The sequence below is a fragment of the Mustelus asterias genome, chromosome 5 (genome assembly GCF_964213995.1).
Source record: "Mustelus asterias chromosome 5, sMusAst1.hap1.1, whole genome shotgun sequence".
In the NCBI taxonomy this organism is placed as follows: domain Eukaryota; kingdom Metazoa; phylum Chordata; class Chondrichthyes; order Carcharhiniformes; family Triakidae; genus Mustelus; species Mustelus asterias.
Window position 1 is genome coordinate 75,327,597 of NC_135805.1, and position 20,870 is coordinate 75,348,466.

A 20,870-nucleotide genomic window follows, 5' to 3' on the forward strand; every position below is an offset into this window, starting at 1 on the left:
ACACAAGTTATATTAAGTAGCCCAAGGATCCCAGCTTCCAGAGGATGCTAATGTATTTATGTCACTGACGTTGTGCTTATTACAGTAAGAAGTTTAACAGCACCAGGTTAAAGTCCAACAGGTTTATTTGGTAGCAAAAGCCACACAAGCTTCAAGCCCCTTCTTCAGGTGAGTGGGAACAGCAAACGCCGCAACCTGGAAACCAAGATAGAGTCCATATTCTCAACTTGCGCTCAGGATGCAGACCAGCTGCGAGACTCTGTCAAGCAGACGAGACAAAGGAACTACGCCATCGACATGCACACCAAGAACAGGAAACTTGAGAAACTCGGCATCACCACCAGCAGCAACCAAGCCTCCCCCGTACCACAGTAGAAAACAGTACCACTGCAGGGAAGTCCATTGTCAACTTGTCCAACTACAGCATCTCCACATCATGACGTTGTGCTTACTGGCCAGCCAGTTTGTGATGAATTTAACCGTTTTATGCTACAAACTGCAGATATGCATTATATTTTTAAAAATAAAATTGGCATTTATTTAGTGCCTTTAAATGACCGTATGATGTCTCAAAGTGTTCAACAACCAATGAAGTATTTTTGTAGTCACTGTGGTAGGCAATTTGTACACAGCACCTTACTCCCCCAAACAACAGTTTTTAGTGTGACGTTGATCGAGGGATAAATCTTATCAGGACACAGGGATACCTTCCCCCTGCTCCTTTCAAAATAGTCATGATGTGGAGATGCTGGCGTTGGACAGGTTCAGGGCGCACATCATAACCCTTAATTCCTTTACTGTTCTAAAAGTTATCTATCCTTGCCTTAAAAACATTCAATGAGGTAGCCTCAACTGTTTCATTCCACAGATTCACAACCCTTTGTGTGAAGAAGTTCCTCCTCAACTCAGTCCTAAATCTGCTTCCCCTTATTTTGAGGCTATGCCCCCTAGTTCTAGTTTCACCCGCCAGTGGAAACAACTTCCCTGCTTCTATCTTGTCTATTTCCTTCATAATCTTATATGTTTCTATAAGATCTCCCCTCATTCTTCTGAATTCCAATGAGTATAGCCCCAGTCCACTCAGTCTCTCCTCATAAGCCAACCTCTCAACTTCGGAATCAACCTAGTGAATCTCCTCTGCACCCCCTCCAGTGCCAGTATATCCTTTCTCAAGTAAGAAGATCAAAACTGTACACAGTACTCCAGGTGTGGCCTCACCAGCACCTTATACAGCTGCAATGTAACCTCGCTGTTTTTAAACTCCATCCCTCTAGCAATGAAGGACAAAATTCCATTTGCCGTCTTAATTACCTGCTGCACCTGCAAACCAGCGCTCCGGAAGCTCGTGATTCCAAATAATCCTGTTGGACGTGAACCTGGTGGTGTGAAACTTCTTACTGTTTCAAAATAGTACCATGAGATCTTTTATGTCCAAAGAACAGGTGGGACCTGGTTTAATGTGTTGGATTTTCATGGTGCCTAAAATGCCAGTAGGGAGCCTGCCCACCAAAAAGCCAGCTGCCCCACAACCATTTGATGTTGAAAGCAAGTGTTAATCACCTGCCCCACCTGGGGAAAAGTCCAGCCTTAGAGAGCTGCTGGCCCAGCTCTGTTGTCCCAGCAGCACAGGTTTGAGTGATGGCCACTGCTGAACTTACAGGCAGTCCCTGACCCAGAGGTTACATAGCCCAGGCACCAAGCTAAGTCCATGGTATTGGTGGGACCTGGCAGACTCCAGTGAGGAGGTTGAGGTGGAGGACTGGGTTCGACAGGCCAGGGGGAAAGAGTTAAAGGGGGTGACCTCAAGGGGCAAAAGAAACCCCCCAAAAACAGGTCCTCCCCTCTTTCCCAACAGCAGCCTGCAGAGTAAAAGCTCCTGGGCTATCTACCTACCATGGGTCTCCTTTTAATGTGGGTAAAATACTGGTGGTGCCAGGATGAAGCACTTTAATGGCCATTAATTGGCCACATAAGGGCCTCAGTAGTTCCAAAAGCAGTCAGTATAAAATGGGAGACAGGTCAGGGCGGACAGGCCACACACTCCATTTTACAAACCCCTCCATCAATACACTGACCAGGAGCTGTAAAATCCAACCCAATATCTTATCTGGAAGCTGATACGTCTGGCAGTGCAGCACTCCTTTAAATACTGCATTGAAGTGTCAGCCTAGATTTTTGTGCACCTTTTGGAGGGGACCAGATCCTTCTGAGTCAGAGGCAAGAGTGCTACAACTGAGTTACAGGTCACTCATGAAAGTATGTCAGGTATAACAAAGTCTAACCTTTGCACTATGCCATTCATCTGTCACAAGATCATCCTAGCCTCATTTCTACCTTGCAGTTCTTAAATCAGGAGTTTTTTATTCTGCATTTAATTGGAACTGGAAAGGTTAGTTAGTGTCTTCCTCCATTATCAATGTTAAAATAATAACAATTTCTTATGCATATATGTATAAACAACATTTAAACAGAAAATATTGAAAACATGCAACAGATCAGATAGCTGCATCTCTGGTAAGAGAAAGAAGCCGAAAGCTTGTGTGGCTTTTGCTACCAAATAAACCTGTTGGACTTTAACCTGGTGTTGTTAAACTTCTTACTAAGAGAAAGAAGGCCAATGTTTCAGGTTAATTACCTCTCATCATAATTGGAAGATGTTAGAGATGCACAGCTTTTAACCAAGTATGAGGAAGAGCAGGAATCAACAAACATGAAGGTTTATAAATAGGGTCGAGGGCAGGAGTATTTAGTAGCAAAAGCTATGACAGTGGAAAAGGGGTTGATAACCGGACAAGTTTAATTCTGATTAAAGATAATTGACTTGAAATGATGTTGGTTTCTCTCACCACAGGTCCTGCTGATCTATGAGTATTTCCAGAATTTTCTGTTTTTATTTCATAGAATCATAAAATGATTACAGCATAAGAGGAGGTTATTCAGTTCATCATGTCAGTGCCAGCTCTCTACAGGGCTCCTTGTAGCCCTTACTTTTTTTCTCTTCAGATAATTATTCAATACCTTTTTGAAAGCCGTGAATTTCAGATTTCCGGTATCGAAAACATTTGACTTTTGTAATAGATCTCCAAGCTGCACATCTCTTTGCATCCTGTTTATTTACTCAACATTGGAACACCATGGCACTTTCGTTCTCAATTGTGGATCATATGCTATTTTTGAATCTTTGAATCATAAAAGTTCTCCTTGAGACTGTCGGTGTAGTGTTTCTTTTTTATTTACGGGGCATTCTTTCACGGGATGTGATTTTGCAGACTAGACCAGCATTTATTGCCCATCCCCAATTGCCCTTGGGAAGGTGATGGTGAGCTGTCTTCTTGGACTACTGATATCCATGTGGCGAGAAATTCGTACACAAATATAGGTTTTTTTTTCTGCTGTGGGTCTTTAAATTATGTGTGAGAGAGGTAGCTTCTATGCAACTAGCAAGGGCTTCACTGGAACTCAGGATTCAAAAGTAGTGATTGAACCCATTTAATCACTGTTAGGCAGACTTCAGAACACGCCACATGACCCCCACATTTACTTTAAATTTCAAGCTACAGTTCCAAAATATAATAACCTTATAAATTTCATAATTGTTGCACACTTTCCTTGATTATTTGTTGGAGAAAGTGGAACTGATGTTATTTGAAAAGCCAAATGAATCGGGTAAAAATCACAGAAGCGCTACACAATCCTATCACTATCGATCCAGTAGGATGTACTCCAATTGCGGGAAAGTTGGCCTCTATTTTACCATTTTGATTCTAAGTGCTGGGCAGACCTGAAACTGGGAGTGTTACAGATCCGACTTTTAGATTCATTCTTGAGGCACCCCCATTCACACGCTGCCTGCAAAAATAGCAGCAAGTCCGAATCGCGCTGCACAAGCCTGTGGGCGGGACTTAAATCCTGCAGCTCCAAATGGCACCTCCAACTGCGCATGTGCAGAAAAAAAAGATATAATGCTTTCCTGCCACATTCTTCTGGTTAAAGTCCAACAGGTTTATTTGGTAGCAAAAGCCACACAAGCTTTCGAAGCTCTAAGCCCCTTCTTCAGGTGAGTGGGAATTCTGTTCACAAACAGAGCTTATAAAGACACAGACTCAATTTACATGAATAATGGTTGGAATGCGAATACTTACAACTAATCAAGTCTTTAAGAAACAAAACAATGGGAGTGGAGAGAGCATCAAGACAGGCTAAAAAGATGTGTATTGTCTCCAGACAAGACAGCCAGTGAAACTCTGCAGGTCCACGCAACTGTGGGAGTTACAAATAGTGTGACATGAACCCAATATCCCGGTTGAGGCCGTCCTCGTGTGTGCGGAACTTGGTTATCAGTTTCTGCTCAGCGACTCTGCGCTGTCGTGTGTCGCGAAGGCCGCCTTGGAGAACACTTACCCGAATATCAGAGGCCGAATGCCCGTGACCGCTGAAGTGCTCCCCAACAGGAAGAGAACAGTCTTGCCTGGTGATTGTCGAGCGGTGTTCATTCATCCGTTGTCGCAGCGTCGCAGTTGACGCTGCGACAACGGATGAATGAACACCGCTCGACAATCTCCAGGCAAGACTGTTCTCTTCCTGTTGGGGAGCACTTCAGCGGTCACGGGCATTTGGCCTCTGATATTCGGGTAAGCGTTCTCCAAGGCGGCCTTCGCGACACACGACAGCGCAGAGTCGCTGAGCAGAAACTGATAGCCAAGTTCCGCACACACGAGGACGGCCTCAACCGGGATATTGGGTTCATGTCACACTATTTGTAACTCCCACAGTTGCGTGGACCTGCAGAGTTTCACTGGCTGTCTTGTCTGGAGACAATACACATCTTTTTAGCCTGTCTTGATGCTCTCTCCACTCCCATTGTTTTGTTTCTTAAAGACTTGATTAGTTGTAAGTATTCGCATTCCAACCATTATTCATGTAAATTGAGTCTGTGTCTTTATAAGCTCTGTTTGTGAACAGAATTCCCACTCACCTGAAGAAGGGGCTTAGAGCTTCGAAAGCTTGTGTGGCTTTTGCTACCAAATAAACCTGTTGGACTTTAACCTGGTGTTGTTAAACTTCTTACTGTGTTTACCCCAGTCCAACGCCGGCATCTCCACAACATTCTTCTGGGCCAGATAATGTCCCCTTGGCCCCCACAGGCATCGCCCCATTCCCACAACATTACTGAGCCCCTTATCCTCCCCCAGCCCTTCACCATCCAGACTGATCACGGGCCCCTCCCCCCATTTCCCCCCCCCATGAATCTCAGGCAGAGTGGCAGCAGACCCCCCATTCCCCCCTACCGATTTCAAGCAGAGTGGCAGCGGACCCACCTTCCCTCTTCCCCCCCTCCCCCCCAACCAATCTCAAGCAGAACCTCCTCACTAACCCTCACTGATGGAGTGTCCGAATCGGACTTATATGGAACATGTCTGTTTCGCGCCGATTCCAGGTGGGCGAACGTGGTGGTAAAGGGGGAAGTGCTGGTAAAGCTGGGCATGCAGCCCAGTAAGTCAATTTAAACTTGGCGAGGAGGCAGGCGCGGAAAGGCCTACCTCTTTTTCTATGACGCATAAATCCAGATGCAGTTTCCAAAACTTCTTTCAGTTAAGAAGCTGTGGACAAACTTTATTGATTGTTGTAGTCAGTTTTCCAATCAAGATTCACAACCCTCATTGTGGCACAAAAAGTAACTACAGCTCTCAATTCTTGTGCCCCAAGCTAATTTGAATGAGCTATTGAGAACTTGCGTCAGATCAGGCAATACGTTGTGTATCCCTCTATAGGGAAGTCACCAATATCCTCTTTGGCAGGATAACTCTATTCCTACAAATTATCTGTTGATTCACAGATGGCGGAAAGGAGAGAAATGTTTTAGCCTAGAACTAGGGTCAATATTTAAAAATAATGGGTCACCCATTTAAGACAGAGCTGAGGATCAATTTTTTTCCCCTCAGAAGGTAGCGAGTCTGTGGAACTCTGTTCCTCAAAAGGTAATGGAAGAGAGTCTTTGAATATTTTTTTTAAAGCAGAGGTAGTTAGATTCTTGATAAACGAGGGGGCTAAACAGGGGTTGTTGGGAGTTACAATCAGATCAGCCATGATCTAATTGAATGGTGGAACAGGCTTGAGGGGCCAAGCTCTGCTGCTTGCAAAAACTTATCAAGTCCTATTCCTAATTCATACGTAACTTTAATCTGCTTGAGCATCATTCTATCTTAATCAGCTATTTCTTGGATTTAAAAATTTTGAGAAAAATGATAGCTGATAAAAAGAATGAACACATAAGAACATTTACTAAATGGACATTAAAAATAAGTATTCACTGATAGTCATCATATAAAAACTCGATTTACTGCTTTATCAATATCTTCTTTATCAGAATAAATCAAATAAAAATATATAACAGCACATTTCCTTTAAGTTAGTTCTCAATTCACTAATGTTGATTTCTTACATTGTGGCATTCTGACTGTTACTTTGCTTCTCTCATTCTCTCTCTTTACTTTGCTTCTCTCATTCTCTATATTTTCCTACTTCCCAGTATAATCTAGCTTTTCAAACTTACAGAATTTTACACAATGTTGTCTCAAGGCAGATCAATTAACACAGATATCTGCAGACATCCTAAGCAAGTTAGGAACATTTCCTTTGTGCACAAGATTAATAACTGACAGTTTTGCTTTCATGTCTTGAGCACCAGTAAAAGCCTTACATTCAATATGGCATAGGCAATGTTTAAAATTAATCCACTTATATACTTGCTGCAGAGACTTTCCATATTACATCGTGAAGTTCACATTAATCATCCCATCACTGGGCACACATAGTACTACTTATATGGGCAGAAGTTTTACTTCATTTGCTAATACCACTGTGTCTCTAAACATAATGCTGGCAAAGGACCAAAAAACTACAACATGCTGTTGACCTTAAATAGGGCGTCAAATTCCTTGGTCGTTCTGGGGAACATCATCATAAATCTGTTGGAAACCCGATGAAACAGCTCAAATCAGGTTCCAAACTAAGCCAAAATAAAAACAAAACTCTGCAGATGTTGAGTCAAACTGAACTGGGAGTTTTTGCAAGCAGCAGAGCTTCTGTCCATTACTTCCAAGGCTGTTGGCACCAATCTGGTAGAATCGGAGACAACAACTGCTTATGCTGAGATTGCCAGCTACATTATGGGTCCCAATATAACCACAGTGGTTAGCACTGCTGCCTCACAGTGCCAGGGACCCGGGTTCGATTCCCGGCTTGGGTCACTGTGCGGAGTTTGCACATTCTCCCCGTGTCTGTGTGGGTTTCCTCCGGGTGCTCCAGTTTCCTCCCGCACTCCAAAGATGTACCGGTTAGGTGGATTGGCCATGCTAAATTGCCCCTTACTGGATTAGCTGCCGTAAATGCATGGGGTTATGGGGATAGGGCCTGGGTGGGATTGTGATCAGTGCAGACTCAATGGGCCAAATGGCCTCCTTTTGCACTGTAGGATTCTATGATTCTATGATAATCCTGACAGCAGGTATAGTCAGTCAGATGCACCCATGGTGAAAAGGATGTTACCCAAGAAACTGTTTTAGATCCCACTTCCCCAAAGATAAGGGGTTTGTTTTATATTTTTCATTGTCACTATGAGGTTCTTCTAGAGTCTGAGAGGAGCCTGAGCATCTCTCTAGCAGGCAGCACATATAGGACAGGCACGAGAAATAGGCCCATAGTGAATGTGGATGCCTGTCAGTACAATGCTAATGAGCTGTCCTCCCACTGAACCAGAAACTCTAGCAGGATCAGTGCTGGAGCGCATCAGTGGTCATTGTAACTGTTTGGAGCATGCCCTGTCATTTATCATCATAGGAGTCTGAGGAATTAAACCAGGAACACAGAAACTGAACACCAGTTTTCTCAGTCATACAACTAATCACAATATTATCATTAACAACACTGTGAATGGCTATCACGGCTGTGAAAATCCTGATTACATTCACTTAAGCTATTTAGTTAACATTGGCATCCATTGTATTAGTTTCAAACCTTGCACAAACAAATGCATTGCAGACTTTTGCTTTGTTTTGTTCAGACATTTCAATTTTGAGTTAAGTAGAGATCAGCAAAACTGAAATTGAAAGCTCCCTAAATTCCACCAGACACGTCTTAAAAAAATTAAGCATATTTCAATTTCAAATTAAACATTTTATGCCAGTTTCAAATAAGAAAAGATGGGTAGTTTTAACAATTTAGCATATCACAGCACTTTAAAGCCAGGCATTAGAGTTAACCTTATGGGCTAAATTCTCTCATCTAACTGATAGTTCTTTTAAACACTTTAGATAAAGTGAAACAAATATCTCACAACTCATGATAGATTATAATGATTCCTGACCCTGCTGTTTTAAAATCTTATACTGATAAACGCTAAATCACCACATTTTGAGTTAAGTAAAAATATGCACTCTCTGAAAATGATCAACATACTGTAATTCTTTAAGTGTAAATACTATTGCTCTTCCAAATTCAAATAGCATTGTTCTATCTCAAAACTTCATGTGTCGCTTAGGTGCAGGAAATTAAAGAATAGATGTATCACATTTATAAAGAAACAGTTTGCCAACACATTACACAATCTAAATTCATAAGAATAAAACATAAGAAATATAAGCAGCATTAGGCCATATGATCCTTTAAGCCTTTTCCACCATTCAATACAACCACAGCTGATCTTCTGCCTCAACTCCAGTTTCCCCACATCCATACCCCTTAATATCCTGACACACTAAAAATCTGACTATCTCAGCCTTAAATATATTAAATGATGGAGCAATATGGAGAGGAAGTGGTGGCCTAGTGGTATTGCTCGATTTTTAATCCAGAAACTCAGCTAATGTTCTGCGGACCCTGTTTCGAATCCCGCCATGGCAGATGGTGGAATTCAATAAAAATATTTGGAATTAAGAATCTGCTGATAAACATGAAACCATTGCCAATTGTCGGAAAAATCCATCTGGTGAAGGAAATCTGCCATCCTTACCTGGCCTGCCCTACATGTAACTTCAGAGGCACAGCGATGTGGTTGACTTTCATCTGCCCTCTGAAACAGCCCAGCAAGCCACTCAATTGTATCAATCAATACAAAGTAAATTAAAAGGAATGAAGCCAGATGGACTACTTGGCATCGACCTAAGCACCAGAAAAGACAATGGCAAAAAACAAACAGCTCTGTTGACCCTGCAAAGTCCTCCTTACTAATATCTGGGAGCTAGTGCCAAAATTGGGAGAGCTGTCTCACAGCTAGTCAAGCAACAGCCTGACATCGTCATTCTCACGGAATCATACCTTACAGATAAGGTCCTAGACACCACCATTACCATCCCTGGAAATGTCCTGTCCCACCAGTAGGACAGACCCAGCAGAGGTGGCAGCACAGTGGTACACAGTCGGGAGGGAGTAGCCTGAACAATCCTCAACATTGAAGTCTCATGGCTTCAGGTTAAACATGGACAAGGAAACCTTTTACTGGTTGCCACATACTGCCCTTTTTCGGCTGAAGAATCACTCCTCCTCCAAGTTGGAGGAAGCACTGAAGGTGGCAAGGGCGCAAAATCACTTTGGGTCGGGGATTTCACTGTCCACGTGGGGGCTTGGGCAGCCTATGGTTGCTTCCTCCCCGGCAATGCCTCAGCCAATGAGAGTTGACTTGCCAACCAATAAGCACCTTTTTCTCCTATTGTATAAATTATTCGTGAAATTTGGCCTTCTCGCAGTTTGTCCTGTAAAACGTTTGTTCCTTTTCGGCATCTTTAGGTCTGTACCACCAAGTGACTGTTTGTGTCCAGCACATGTTTCTTTACAGCCTTTCTGCACCCTCCTCAAAGCTTACATTGTTAACAAACTCTACTTGTATAAACAGAAGTACATGCAACATCCAGACTTAGGTAATAATCAAATCCCATTCAATAGCTTACATTGAGGTATTGGAATCCAAAAATCCCCTGCAAATATTAGTGCCAGACTGAAAAGGATTATTAAGGAGTTTAGGTGACCTCCATTGTATTTTAAATGTCATTTGTTAATGTTCAGCAATGCAATCAAACATTCCAATCATTTTGATAAAGTTTTTAAGCAAACGAAATGCAGTATTTTTCCGGGGTGCAGTGATCCTATCAGCATGTTTGAAAAGAATTTTCACCTTGAAAATAATCATGTCAGTACTCTATCAAGCAAGTTGCTGAGAAATGCGCACAGGCAAAACTTCTGTTTGCTTAATATGAAGTGAGCACACTTTATTGGCATAAGGCTGCACTGAAAATCTTCCTACTGCGTGTCCAGCAGTAGAACCTTGTTATTAGAATCATAGAATCCCTACAGTGCAGAAGGGCCTGGCTTGCAGAGTTGGCAGAAACCCAGTGATTAAAAAGCCCAGTTCCCAGGGACAGAACTATTCATAATCAGTCAGCTTGAATTACCAACACAGGAAGGAGAAAAAAAATGGGCAACATAGCCATTGCACTAATCGTTTCAAAAGGAATAAAGGTCAAAGATATCCAGGGCTTTTACTGAACACAAAAAAGGTCAGGGAGATAGAATCAGGCATGGCGTTCTTGGAAAGGTATTGGAGGGATGATTGCGTGTGCTTTCCCAGGCACAGATGCTGGATTAGCAGGGTTGGTATAAATACACTTAACTCATCCAACAGTCCTGAACTGGATGTAATTGCTGTGTTCCCAAAAGCTTGGATAATCCAGCTGTCTGCAGTTAAATTTTTAAAATTGATTAACAATGAGGCTTGCAACATCATTATAATGTTGGAAGAGCCCATTCATTTATTTGAAACAAGCTAATTGCTTGTCCACCTTCCCACCTCCATTAAAGCCATAAGTGGGCAGGTTGGAGATGAGTAGGTTGGGATTTTGATTTTTAAGACTTTCACCCATCATCTAACCCCTATCTGCCCATTTTCCATGGTTAAAGTTCCCCCCCCCTCTTTGCGTTAGCAAAGAAAGACTGAAGAAACATAAATGGTACAGCAATTCAGGCAATGAGCAGATGCATAGTTTAATGTGAATAATAAGTTGTTATCCAAGTTGTGCATTCCTGTTAGTTTTGGGAAAACAATATTTCATGGTCTGCCTCAGCATTTACATGAATTGCATATCATGAAGTTGCTATATTTGTAAGATAGATATGAACTAAACGCGCCAGAGGTATTTAAGACTATAGTGTACATACCTATTTAAAGGCATAGTAATTGTTAATTATTGCTAATAAACATCTCTGGCATAGAAAATTAATGATAAATGAACAAGTGTATTTTCTCATTTCTTCACATGTTGATTTTTTTAGGGAGATTATAGAAATGTCATTTTAAATTTTTTTCTTACTTTTCATTTCAGCCTTTTTATTCTCTCTGTTAATCCAAAGTTCTTTCCCTCTCTTTATTTTTATTTCTATGACACTGACCTCACCCACTCTAATTAACCCTGCTTCTCAGTAGTTCTGCTGTTTATATCCCAGTTCATAAAATTTAATGAGTTAAGATGGGACCCTGTTGGGTACTCTGGTAGCACAGAAGTGAGTTGTCTTGTTTCTTTGTTGCACTTTGATCAGCTCTCAATTTTAGCAACTTTGAGGGCAACATTTTTTGAGAAGAAGGGTGCAACAGCAAATCTAACAAATGGTTAATATTGGTGCGAATTTGCGCCCACATCTGCCATGAACACAAACGGCGACATGGGTGCAAAATCTAGTGAGAATCGGAAAACAAGATTCTCGCCAGCGAGATCTCATTTTCCAATTTTTCTCACCTCTCATCGGTGAAGCAACGAGGCTTCTGTCCTTTATTCAATATATTTTAATAAATTTTAATGTAATTAGTGGGCTTCCCCACCATATCACTCCCTTCATTTAGAATTTCCCCCCTGCTTTTTAAATACATGAAGCAGTTGAGGGGAACCAGTTGTGGATGCACAGGTAAATAAAGATCCGGGGAGGAAGAGGGCCATGCCCGGGCAGTGCCTTGCAACTGCCCCCTGGTACTGCTTCAGAGGGCAATGTCAGGATGCCAAGGGCAGGCCCTCTGAGCAGCCCCATTGGGAGGCGGGGGGGTACTTTCCTTTGTGTGTGTGGGGAGGGTTGCTTCAATGCCCCAGTGCTTGTGGGGTGGGGTGGTGGGGGTGGCGAGGAGGATCCTCATATCTCATATCCATGGGTGGGGGTGCATTTATTTAAGCACTAATCAGGGTGCCCTTGTGGATAACTAGAGGAGTCAGGTTTCTTCCCAGGTTGTGATGCCTATACAGTCAATCTGCTAAAACTCAACGCTGGGCCCACACTTGAAGAATGAGCTCATGGATAGAGGACTCACACTTTGTCAGTACTTGTGAAACTTTGTGCTGCCTTCACAAACAAAATAGATTATTCATTGGACCTCAAGCATTTTAGTTTGTTTAATCTTGTACTTGGCAGTAATGGATCAAAATTCCACTTGGCGTTCCACGCAATATTCTAATTTTTGAAAATAACTGGTAATGTTGACAGCTGACTCATAATTTGAGGTTATCACAATAAAATTAGACAGAAATACAACAACAGAAATCATATCAGCAATAGATTCCATCAATTAAATTTACATTTAGTGAACCTGTTGCAAAACACTAGACAATGTTAATAAATCACCTGGAAGTATAGGAAGACTTTTCAAGATCCTCTTCACCTCTTGCCAGGACACAGATCCATCCTTCAGTCAAATCAAAGTGATTGCCAGTTGCATATCTAAATTTCAATCATTTTGCCACAGAAGGGATGTTGAAGTAACTTGAATCAAAGGCATTGCTTCTACATTAAATCTTGTTCATAAGAGCAGTAGGTCCAAAGGACAGCCATGTTGGGACAAAGAGAGGATTTGTATGTTCATGATCTCCTTTAAAAACCAACCGCTGAATTTGTTATGGCTGGTGACATAGGAAAATAGGTTTAAGAACGTCTGGTTGACAATTACACTTGAAATGCTGGGAAGAACTAAATTCTGTCCATACAGGATGAGTTAGTTGACAGGAATTTCCATCCAGTCAGGAGCAGTAGCTGGTTAGATTGAAAGTTCTTCTAACTACCTGCAAACAGAAGGTCATCCCTCAATTTCCTGTGGACACACAACAAAAGAAAAGCACATCTTATTGGTCAGTTGTGAAAGGCAGGTACGGTTTAATTCATCTTCGATCTATCTTAAAACTAGAACTTGTCAAGCCCAAAGTAGGCATTGATTGATTCATTTAGTCCAAGAAGCACTATTTACCGGGTAACCACAACAGGACAATTTAGAGTCATAGAGATTTACAGCATGGAAACAGGCCCTTCGGCCCAACTTGTCCATGCCACTCCCTTTATTTTAAACCACTAAGCTAGTCCCAATTGCCTAAGTTTGGCCCATATCCCTCTATACCCATCACACCCATGTAACTGTCTAAACGCTTTTTAAAAGACAAAATTGTACCCGCCTTTACTACTACCTCTGGCAACTTGTTCCAGACACTCTTGTCACAAAAACTTCGGAATGCAAGCACCCAGCAAATCTGGCAATGTTTGGAGATTGGGGTACATCTGAAAAGAGAAAAATATGTCTTCCAAGCAAGTTCTGTGGCCTATTTGGGCTATCAGGTGGATGGCAAGGGCCTTTATTCGATGGAGGACAAGATGAGGGACAGTAAGCAGGCACCAACTCCAAGGAACACCACGGAATTGAAATTCTCTCTGGGGCTAATGAATTATTATGGAAATTTATTCTGAATTGTGAGAAAAAATTGCCCCTCTGGATCCTTTTGTATCTCTCCCCTCCCACCTTAAACCTATGCCTTCTGGTTTTAGAATCCCCTACCTTTGGGAAAAGATATTGACTATCTCGCTGATCTATGCCCCTCATTATTTTATAGACCCCTACAAGATCACCCCTAAGCCTCCTACGCACCAGAGAAAAAAGTCCCAGTCTATCCAGCCTCTCCTTATAACTCAAACCATCAAGTCCTGGTAGCATCCTAGTAAATTTTTTCTGTACTCTTTCTAGTTAATAATATCCTTTCTATAATAGGGCGACCAGAATTGCACACAGTATTCCAAGTGTAGCCTTACCAATGTCTTGTACAACTTCAACAAGACGTCCCAACTCCTGTATTCAATGTTCTGACCAATGAAACCAAGCATGCTGAATGCCTTCTTCACCACTCTGTCCACCTGTGACTCCATTTTCAAGGAGCTGTGAACCTGTATCCCTAGATCTCTTTGTTCTATAACTTTCCCCAACGCCCTACCATTAACTGAGTAAGTCCTGCCCTGGTCTGATCTACCAAAATGCATCACCTTGCATTTATCGAAATTAAACCCCATCTGCCATTTGTCAGCTCATTGGCCCAATTGATCAGGATCCCGTTGCATTCCTTGATAACCTTCTTCACTGTCCATTATGCCACTAATCTTGGTGTCATCTGCAAACTTACTAACCATGGTTTATTATTGTTCTCATTTACAAAGAAGAACAGAAGTAAATTTAAGCAAGGCGATAGATGTTTGCCATAACCATTACAAGGTTTTTAAAAAATATCAGGATGTTCATTTTTAAGTGTGCATTGTACAGGCTCCAATCCCCAACTACCAGCAGCCTGTGGAGGCCCCAGTGGTGTCACGGAGTGATCACGTGACTGCCCTCTTAAAGGGGCAATGCCACACACAGTAATTACAGGAATAGACAAGTATACTAATTTACTGACTGATAAATAAGGCAGGTTAAATATTATTTATTAATATTGGGCCTCAACTATTAGGTAGGAAAGTAAGTAATACAGGATCGAATTACAGAAGAGACTAGTTCGCAATTTATCCAAGAAAATATCTTGGGCTGACCTTACTTTTGTAACAGTTCCCTTTTAAATAATGAGGTTAAGCATGATAGGGGCTGGCGGGAGGATCAAGGTAATTGTCCAATTTGAAGATTAACTAGAGCAGTCAAACTTCTGATCTGGCATCTTTTCCATAAGCTGTTTGTGGTATTCGCAAGCAGGGTAAGAAACAGCAACCAACAAAAATGAACAATCCTCCCTGTGACACACAGTTTGGAAATTTCCTTTGGAGGTGGGAATCAGAAGTTATATTTAATCCCAACATTGTGATCCTATTCCCATCCAACAGGCAGGATTCTTTTGCCTTGGAGGGAAGGTTGGTTTGGAGTCGGGCCTGTTACTGAGGTACAGAAAGGGACAGGCTGATGCAAAGGTGGCCAGATTAAAAGGCCCACCTCTGTCCAATAAAAGTTCTTCATTGACACCAGCAGTTCCTCCACATTAAGTTAAACCTCCAGATCAGTGTGAAGTCTTTCCCACCCACCTTTCCCCCATTAGAGAAATTTCAAATAATCAGGGATATAAGACACCAATAAAACTACTAGCACTAAGTGAAATTACTCCAGATCAGAGTTACAGACTAACAGGGGTTCTGTCGACATAAAGACGCATATAATCACAGTAAGAGATTTCAACAAGTAAGAGATTTGAACAAGTATTTCTGATTTAAACATGTATTTTGAATTTGAACATGTATTTTTAAAGTTATCTGTACACTTTAGCCAAAGGCAGGCTGCTCCAGAGCATGATGGGATGCAAACTGAGTAAGACGAACCACATTCTTTGGAACAATTAAACCACGGAATGTGTATATTCTTATCAGCATGAGTAACCGACTGTACGGGTTCCCAAAGCCATAGTATGAATAGAGCTGTTCAATTTGTACTGATAAGACAGTGCTTCTCAGACATGGGAATACCAACTGTCTGATCATGGATGGAATTGAGAGTTGGTGATACCAGTACCTTTGAACACTACAGCTAAGCATCAGGGATTGCTATGCGACAGGGAGAAAGAAACATCTGGATTCTATGGACCAATGAAATCCCATGATGTCAGAGGTAGAATGTAATTGGCTAAGGTGTATGGCAACTGTTAACAATGATTGATTTGTACTAATGATGACTGATTCATAACTAATGGGAAGGCGGGAAAAGCAAACTTGAAAATGTATAATTGTCCTGTCTGATGTACTGTAACTTCAGAGTGGTATTGGAATGCTCAGGGCCTTCTCTTCAAAGAGGTGTTGTACTGCCCAATGCTATTTCTCCCAGTGATCGTTGGTCAAATAAAGATATGTCTTTAACCAGGATACTGACTTCCCGAGTATTAGCTAAAGTTAAGCTCAATACTTAGCCTCTGAAAAAACCCCGCAATACCCCCTCATCCCTACAGCCCTCCACATCTCCCCTTCACTCATCATCTCATCACCTAGGCCACTCACCCAGTATCCACTTTATAAACAGAACTCACATGCCCCATAATAACATTAGGAAGTCGTTGAAAAGCTAATAAATTTGTCAATATTAAACATTAACTGATAATGCACTTTTATAAATCTGTCAAAATATAAAATCATCATTTGAATAGGCACTTAAAAATCAATTAGTCTCTTCAGAAGCTTGTAAATCTGTCAAAGCCATCAAACTCTCATTCCAAAGAACTGCTGAATAAACAAACTCTGTACTTCGGAACTCATTAGTGCTTTGGAAGCCAATCAAGTTATCAAACTCATGTTTCATAGGATAGCTAAGTAAACAAACTCTGCTCTTCAAATCTAGCAGTGCTTTTGAAAGCAGAACAACTGTTTGTACATCTGACAGAGCTTGCAAACAGCCAAATAGATAACTGAACTGATCCATAAAGAATGGCTGAAACTAATGTGGAGAGTTTAAACAATCAGTTCTGAACCTCACACTGGGCTGGCCTTTTAATATTATACAATGTAAGATAGCACTTTATCCAGCGATGATCAGTGGATGAATGCATCTGAAGACATTGCCACCGTTCTGTCACTTTACAACTTGTTACTTGTCAGAAGTAACAACCTGACAACCAAATTATTTAATGGTCACTTATATTTTACAATCACAGCATCATCATCATTTATTTTTGGAAAGATAGGTACAACTCAGGCCAAATAATTTTATGATAAGCTGTAAAGGAGACAACATCATTTTTATTAATCTTTTATACTCTTATTGGCTCCAACCCATGGTTCCCACTTTCACTCCACAGATGTGATTTAGAAAGGCTTCCAAATCCTGGTGCATCCATGAAAATTCCAGAATTTCTGAAATTCCCACTTCTACAATGATGCCAACAACTTTTAAAGTGGAGCAACTCAGGTTCCCACCCTGCCCTCTTTCTATGCTTCATCAATGATCTCTACCACATGGCAGGTAGAATATGGCAACTTAAAATCTGAACTCATCTGACACAGAATCATGGTGGGTGTAGCAGACCATTCGCTCTCTGACCTCCTCCAAGCCAAAGATGATTTTACTCTTGACAAGGCTGTCTGTCTGGTTAGACTCTGAACTGCATAACCAACACAGAACATTTCGTAGGGAAAAAGCCACACCTCACTCTGCCACATCAAGCCACAGAAGTGCAGGGATGGCCAATTCAGAGAAAGCCACATCTGAACCACCCAGATGAACAACCTTGGCAACACTGCAGTGCAAAGTGTCATCACAGGAAAGACCAATGTCCTGCGAATACTGCCCAGCGCATCCACTGCTACAGTTAGGAACATTTCAGTAAACTTTGAAATCAGGATCCTAGCATCACACAGACAACCTGAAAGCAATCCATGAGGTTGAGGCCAGTGACCTGGAAGGTACTCAGCCTCTCTTTTTAGGAAACATCAGCTGATGAGGCTCTTCATTCCAGGATGCAGACAACATTGTAAACAGCCATCTAAACAACTTTAAGTTAGTTTCAGATGCCAGAGTGGCAATTGAGGGGGGGTCCAACTCCCAATCATTGGCAGAATACAGGAACCCTTGAAATACATCAATAAACAGATCATGGAGCTGATGTACATTGTGCAAAATCAGCCCTTCTATCTCATCAGCAGGGATAGCTACGTAGCTGTCAATCTTCTCCAGCGAGCAGAAGAAGTAAAGGTGACCACGGTTCCCACCCAGTTGGAATGGCATCCTCCCAGAGGTTCAACCAAAAATAAAAAGAGGGCATATTCGGTATTGTCTCCATGACACCCCTGCTTCTAACTCACTGATGAGATTGCTACCAATGAAACCAGTGCCCTGGAGATAATTTGTGTTGTTACGGTTACTATGATGCCGCAGTGAAATAAATACTGTTTAATTTTTCACTGTCATAGATTATCATTAGCCTGGTATGGTTTTGTTAATTTTATAAGCAACATACATAGGAAGCTCAGTACAATAAAGATGTTGTAAGCTCATATTCTTATCCGGTATCAAAGTTAACCAAATGAAAAACAATTTAGAAAATCACTCACCTAATGGCTTCCTGTAACAATCCAAGTTGAAAATTGGTAGTCTCCAGTATTTTACAAAGCTTTGCATATGGTGATTCTGTAATGTCTTGAACGCTATGTGTGTTATTTTGTATTTGCTGAATTCTTGATGAGATATTAAAATAAATAAACAAACTAAAAAGGTGGTATACTGAAGTGGATGGAGATTCTACAGAACAAAGAAAAGTGTGAAAAGAAAAACCAATTTAAATATGGTGGCGTATGACAATGATGAAAATAATACAAGGATGAGAATAAGCAAAATAATAGGTTGAAACATCTGGGCAGGCAAATACAAAAAGCAAGAATTACTGTTAAATAACAGCCATACACATATCAATAGAAGCAACATGAGTTTTTAGAAAAAATACAAGTATAGAAATGTCACAATATAATTTTGAGTATATTACTGCAGATAAAATAGTAAACAACTTAATACATAAAACTGATGACTGCTGTCAGAACTTTGTATGTCAGGATAGATAATGTTTGCAATGCACACTATTGAACTTATCCAAGGTTACTTAGAACTTAAGAATAACATTTAACGACATCTATGTGTCACGTCATGTGTTATCTGGGAATCTAGCTGAACATTTTTGTGCATTTAGGTTAAATGCTGCTAACGTCCAGAGAACTGCCTTCTTTTGCTAAATGTTACCCAATACAATAACCAACAATGTACCTACCAGCATATATGAAGTATGCTACAAAAATGTAAATTTTACATTGAAGTTGTCAACATTTAATTATATTAAACAATTGACATTGGACCTTGCTTACCTGACTGACAGACAAAGGTTCTTCTGTATTTTTTTCGTCTGCTGTTTTTGGAACCTCTAGTCTGTCTATGAAAGTTTGCAGCTCCTTCCTAAATGCTTTCATCTGAGCATTGATTCTGTAGAGAAGTTCGTGTTCTCTAATCCTGCTGCTTTCATCCTCTTCCTCCATTCTGCCAAATAGATCACCATTTGCTACATAAATTCTTGCTTCAGTTATAATTGTGCTTGTGTCTGTGATCAACCGATCTATAGTTCTGCTCAGTCGCTCTGCCTCCAGCCGTATGTCCGACATTTGTTGTCGGTCCTTGAGGTTTTTTTGAAGCAATCTGCCATCTGTAGAAAATAAAGATCTTGGTGGAGTCTGTAAGCACCTGATGTTGCGAACTTCTTCAGAGTCACTTTCTCCACCAATGGGCCCTTCTCTTTTCCTGTGAGGAGGCCGAGAATCATCATCACTTTCTTTCTTTCCTGCGTCACTTTCTGCATCACTGTCTCTGGGGCTGCCACGGATGCCCAAGTGGGATGCCAGGTCATAGCGTTGCATATTGGACATTAGCACACGATTTTCATATTGTAGCTGCATGACTTTGCCACTGAGTTCATTGATCTGCATCCTGGCTGCTTTGAGTTCCTCTTGAAGAACTTCTGTAACTTTGGAATTATCATTATTCCTGGAAGTATCCTGCACACTTCCTGTTTTATACTTGTACTTATTGACCTCAGCAGAAAGTCGTTTATTTTGGTCTTCCAGGTCAGCCAGATTTCGTCTCAGCAATTCTGCTTCATCCTCAACAAGCTGCAAGTTCTGTCTTAGTTCTGACACAGCTTCACTTTGATCCCGAAAAGCAGAAGCACCGACACCAATATAATCTTCACCGGCTGCTCCTTCTTTCTCATAGTGGCCCCTTATATCATCCAACTCAGCCTTCAATCCTCTGTTTTCAACCTCAAGCTCAACTATCTTCCTTCCCAGGATATTTGCTTCTTCTTCCACCAGACGGAGGCGAAGTTTTAGTTCAGCTTCTCTAGTTGTCGGTGGCCCTCCTGCTTCACCTTTTGGCAAAGGACTATCCAGATCCCCATAAAAGGATCTGTACTTTTGCAGCTCACACTCAAGTCTATCTTTTTCTTTATCGATTTTTGCCATTTTCTTGCGCATTAAAATTGCCTCTTCCTTGACAAACTGTAGTTGGCATTTTATATCATCATTGTCCTCCTTGAGAGTGGGGGTAATGAACAAAAACAAAGATTCTCATGTCTATCATTTGAAGTAACAGATACCAATGAAACAGTACAAACAAGTAAATGTGGCTTTGTACAACTGTGAATCTGTGAAACAGAACAACAGTTTGTGTTTTTCATACTTCAGAAGATTTCTATTGGAATGAACAATTTCAGCTACCAGCATATGAAAAGTTAACTTCAAAGACAACTTGTATTTGTATAACAACAGTAACATAATAAAAGATCCCAAAGTGCTTCATATCAGTGTTAAAAGCAAAATTTGAAGCATAGCCACATGAAGTGATATTAGAGAAGATGGTCAAAAGAATGGCCAAAGAGAGCAGTTTTAAAGGAGCATCTTAAAGGAGGAAAAGAAAGAGATAGAGAGGGAAGAGATTTGGTGGCAGAGATGTTGCAGTGCTCGGTGCCTAGGCAGCTGGATGGCCACCAATGGTGGGGCAATTAAAAGCAAGGATGCTCAAAAGGTCTGAA

At 41.2% G+C, this 20,870-nt stretch overlaps 1 protein-coding gene across 1 annotated transcript in view; it reads right to left on the bottom strand.

The window, feature by feature from the left end:
- The window catches only part of mtcl3 (MTCL family member 3), a 65,238-nt gene that overhangs the window by 1,076 nt on the left and 43,292 nt on the right, over positions 1–20,870 (bottom strand). Inside the window, exons 5-6 of the mRNA XM_078213555.1 lie at positions 19,156–20,370; positions 18,355–18,541 (exon numbers count right to left, since the gene is read on the bottom strand). Coding sequence (XP_078069681.1) covers positions 18,355–18,541; positions 19,156–20,370 — 1,402 coding nt within the window. The remainder of the gene's footprint in view (positions 1–18,354; positions 18,542–19,155; positions 20,371–20,870) is intronic.